This window comes from Cornus florida, unplaced genomic scaffold, assembly GCF_030987335.1.
Source record: "Cornus florida cultivar Cherokee Brave unplaced genomic scaffold, ASM3098733v1 CherokeeBrave_3.0.0_Hap2_Chr01, whole genome shotgun sequence".
In the NCBI taxonomy this organism is placed as follows: domain Eukaryota; kingdom Viridiplantae; phylum Streptophyta; class Magnoliopsida; order Cornales; family Cornaceae; genus Cornus; species Cornus florida.
In genome coordinates this window covers 52,976,266-52,980,511 of record NW_026775571.1, presented here as the reverse complement: position 1 = coordinate 52,980,511, position 4,246 = coordinate 52,976,266, and the positions used below count along the sequence as shown (strand labels likewise).

At 33.6% G+C, this 4,246-nt stretch overlaps 1 protein-coding gene across 1 annotated transcript; it reads right to left on the bottom strand.

Annotated features, from left to right (window-relative positions):
* Positions 1 to 1,176: 1,176 nt before the first annotated feature.
* Positions 1,177 to 1,539, bottom strand: LOC132272305 (early nodulin-75-like). The gene has a single exon (XM_059773521.1). The coding sequence runs from the start codon at positions 1,537 to 1,539 to the stop codon at positions 1,177 to 1,179; it is 363 nt and encodes a 120-aa protein (XP_059629504.1).
* Positions 1,540 to 4,246: the final 2,707 nt, after the last annotated feature.

Sequence of the window (4,246 nt, the reverse complement as noted above, 5' to 3'; positions counted from 1 at the left end):
AACATCATAAATAAAGTAGTGATGATTTTAATGTAAAAATAACTTAAAAATTTATCTTTATCTTTTCTTTTATCCTACTAATCAAATTAATTTGTCAATTTTTTTCATTCTATTTCACCTAACTGAACAAAAATAAGAAAATATTTATTCTCTTCCTAGGATGTCTCAATCCCTTTCCCGAAAAAATCAACCATATACTCATTAGTCAAGCAAATCGCCATGATGTACTTTTACATTGCAATTAGCTTTATTAGAAATACTGCTTAGAGATAAATTGATTATGCCATCACTTATTAATCTTCTTGTTCTTCTAGTTTTCAACGTATTTCTGTCCCAATTCGCCACTTCTATTATAAGATGGACATAAATCGAATCCCATCATTTTAGCCAAAAGTCATCTTAGCGCTTGGCTTGGATGATTGCCCGAGTCTGTATCTTATTTTGAGTATCGTTTTCACGAGGTTGATCTCATGGCAATTGTCATAAGTTCTCTATCATTTTTTTATGATCATGGACAAATATTTAAAAGATTACATGATCAAAATTTCATGTAAAAATTCATCAACAATACATCACACGAATTAGTCAAATTTTTATATTCTCTTTCATTTTATTTTATTTGAACAAATTAAACCATCGTCGATCTTTAACCATCTCATATACAAGTACTTTTATTTTATGACATTTTGAGCTGATTTTTTTACAATGGAGTCACTTTAATATTGTCTACGCAATAATATAATTTGTGCATTATTTTTTTAGTTCAAAATGTGTGAACTTAAAAAGAGAGTCCATGACTAGTATCATGAGATCCAACTCATGATAGCATTGCTCTTTTAACTTATACTAACATCTTATGATTTAGTAACTCTTTACGACCATGTTCATAAGTGAAGATTTCATAAACAGAATTAGAGATGAGAAACTGAAAGTAGAGCTAGTATTAATATATGCCTATATAAGCAGCATTGATAAAGAGCACATACATGCCCATTAGCTACAACCAAAGATACACATACACAAAGTGAGTAGTAAATAACAACAAGACGATCCAAGTAGTAGTAATACTAGTTATGACTAGCTCATACATAGAAACTGACACTTTCTAAGAAAGCATACACCAGCAGATCACAACTGGTTTTATTTCTATCTATAACAAAGTGATCAGTCCATCTCTCAGTTGGAACCTGTGGCAGGAGGCTTGCCACCGCTTGGTGGCTTCTTCTGAGGCGGCTTTGGTTTGGGGCCTTGTGGCGGCTTGTGTGCATCTTCAACATTCACCACCGGAGGGTGTCCATGAAATGGTGGCTTATCATGTCCTGGATGTGGCTTCTCTTCCTTGGGAGGTTTGTGTTCTGGGATTGGCTTCTTATCGTCAGTGTCTTCTGGGGTTGGTGGCTTGTGTTTCGGGGGCGGCTTGTTTCCGGAAGTGGGTGGCTTGTGTCCACCATGTTCAGGTGGCTCGTGGTGGTCGGCTAGTGAGGCGGTGGTGAGAACCACGACAGCAAGGAACAACACTAGCAAGTGTTTAGTGGACATCTTTGGACTCTCTTTTGTGCAAAACTAGTAGAATGTAGTAGGTCTTTTATAATGGTTGTTGGCCATTGTGGGTGTGACACGTGTCAAAGCAGGTTGTTTGAAAACACCAAATTAACCCCACTAACCATGTTTCCTTTGGGCCCGTCTAGTTGAAAAGGTTGACAATTTGCTAGCCATTTCCTTTCCGTAATAGATAAAGTGGTTCTTATTTTCCTTTGCCCAAACTCCTAGAAATGAATTAACACACTACTTTATCTGACCTTGTTATGTTGCCATGTGAATATGTTGTTAGTTAGGGGTGTAATTTGGACGGTTAATTTGAACTCAATTTGAGTTCAGTTTTATTTTTTAAGGATTTGAACAATTATTTTTATAATTAGGATTAGTTTGGATTAAAAAATTTCAATCTGTATTTAATTGGAGTTGGGCTTTGGTTGAAATGTTAGCAACCCAAACTCGAATTCTAATATTATTTTCATATATATTTTTACTTTAAAATACATTATATATAATATTTAAACTATTATTACTTTTTTTTTTTGGTTAAATCTTAACTTATTGTATATTAATATTTAGGAGAACTAATTTTCTAAAAATTTGTTTGTAATTTATTAAAATTTTACAAAAAATCTTTAAACTTTTTATTGTTTAAGAGTAATTTAATCTAAAACTAATTTAAGATTATATTAAATTTTCAGTATAAAAATTAGTCATACGAATAACCCCAATTAACTCGAAGTTTTAACCCTAAATCTAACCCCGAGTTGGAAGCCCGAATTTAAAAATAGAATAATGGGTTGGGCTTGGACTTGGACTTAATATTTCATATGGTGGGTTGGACTCAAGTTATATCTCAAATTCGCCTAACCCGCCCAAATTGCAACCCTAGTTGTTACATCGACCCCTCCACAAGAATTGAGAGACTATATTCGCAATCATTATTAATTCCTAAGGAATTTGATCACACTCGGAATGATTCAAATCTGAAACTTTATACTTCATGAGGCACTGAGTTTTAGGATTTTATTACTGGAGCCAACTCCTTAGAATTAGCTAAGTAGTATATTAAGACGTTAGCATGTTGATATTCCTCCGTATAAATATTCTTTATTTATCTTTCAAAGTTTCATCCGTCAATTGTCAATAAAAATAAAATATTTCAGTACGAAGAAATACCTAATGTAAACATACCCGAACATATTTTAGAATTTCTCTTAGGACAAGATTATATCAAGGCTAAGCTAAATAGAGTGGTAACTTTATGATCATGGGGACATGAGAGACATCTCCTGATCTAAAAGATTTTAGACGAGTTTAGGAATGTTAGCTTTTCGTTAATGGTTACGTTTTCGATTTCAACACTCGAGTTTCTCCATTTCCCACTTGGGATGGTGACATTAAAAACAAACAATTTATGCAACGTCACACATGACGTCAATAATTGTGCAGTGTAGATGAGCGGACAGAATATGTTCTTTGAGCCCAATTGATATGAATGTATTTGTCTCTGCTTCCCATTCATCTTCACAAGTGTCCATTATAAAGCAAACTCAAATTCCACATATTTTCTTTGTTGGGATTTATTAATAAAATTTTTTCTTAATTTTTTTTTTAGTTGGTATTTTTATACATATAGATTTGAACTCCTGACTTCTTTTTGAGAAGTAAAGGCCTAGGACCGCTAGGCCACAGGCCTGTTAGTATAGTTATTGACATTGTCACGACTAAGAGAAGATCGAGTAAGGTCTATCACTTTTCATTCCTTAGCTTATTTCTTACTTAGTATCGTAATATCGTCAATTATAGATTTTTTCATTGATCATAAGTTTGTCAGTTCTAACTAAATACTTAACTATTATGTGTCTGTCATTGTTCAATCGTTTGATTCTTGATGAGTTCATGACTTCATTTTCGCTGACTGCACAATTTAACGACGATTGAACCTAGCTCAACATTGATCTAAAAAGCATTAAATATGCATGTTAGCAAGTTCAGCGTCTTGTTGACTTTCAGCTTATTTCTTGGTTTACTCTCATTCAAGATAATTTTTACATAAATCGACCCGATTCAAATATTTCATATATGTGCTTCAATTCATGCATCGAAATCCTTTTAATATTCAAAGTAGGGTGGAAATCATCTCAGAGGTACTGGGTTCAATCCATAAGGTCACTCCACTCTTCTTTTATATCTCCAACCTTTCCATTGCATAACAACAGTACACCCAAAAAAAAAAAAAAAAATTGATTCCATTAAATGAGATTACGAAAGGAGTGTAGGTGCATACTGGTGTTGTGTGTGAATGGAAAGTGAATGTGGGCGCCGAATTGTGATTGGAAAGAAAATCAATGGTGTACTGAATTTAACTAATGAGAGGAAGAAAGCTTTAGTAGAAGAGTTGAATGCTACGTGGTATTTTTGTGAAGGTATTTTTTTTTTTTTTTTTTGGGTAAATAAATTTATAAATAAGGGAAAATGTACACGAAAGGGCACCAGCCCAAAGAAAAAAGAACAAGCCCAACGGCTAAAAACAAGGCCCAAAACAAAGCCCAAAATAAATAAATAAGAAACCCCACCCACCCCAAGCGAGCATTTGCCATTCAAACAACCAGCATCGGAGCATAGGACACGAGGAAGAAAGCCCAAAATATATTAATACTTTAAATTGTCACTTGCTAAATGACAATATGTATAACTACTCCTTGTC

What these genes read in the sequence shown, in the direction of transcription:
- LOC132272305 (XM_059773521.1), bottom strand. Translation starts at nt 1,539, where the DNA reads ATGTCCACTAAACACTTGCTAGTGTTGTTCCTTGCTGTCGTGGTTCTC.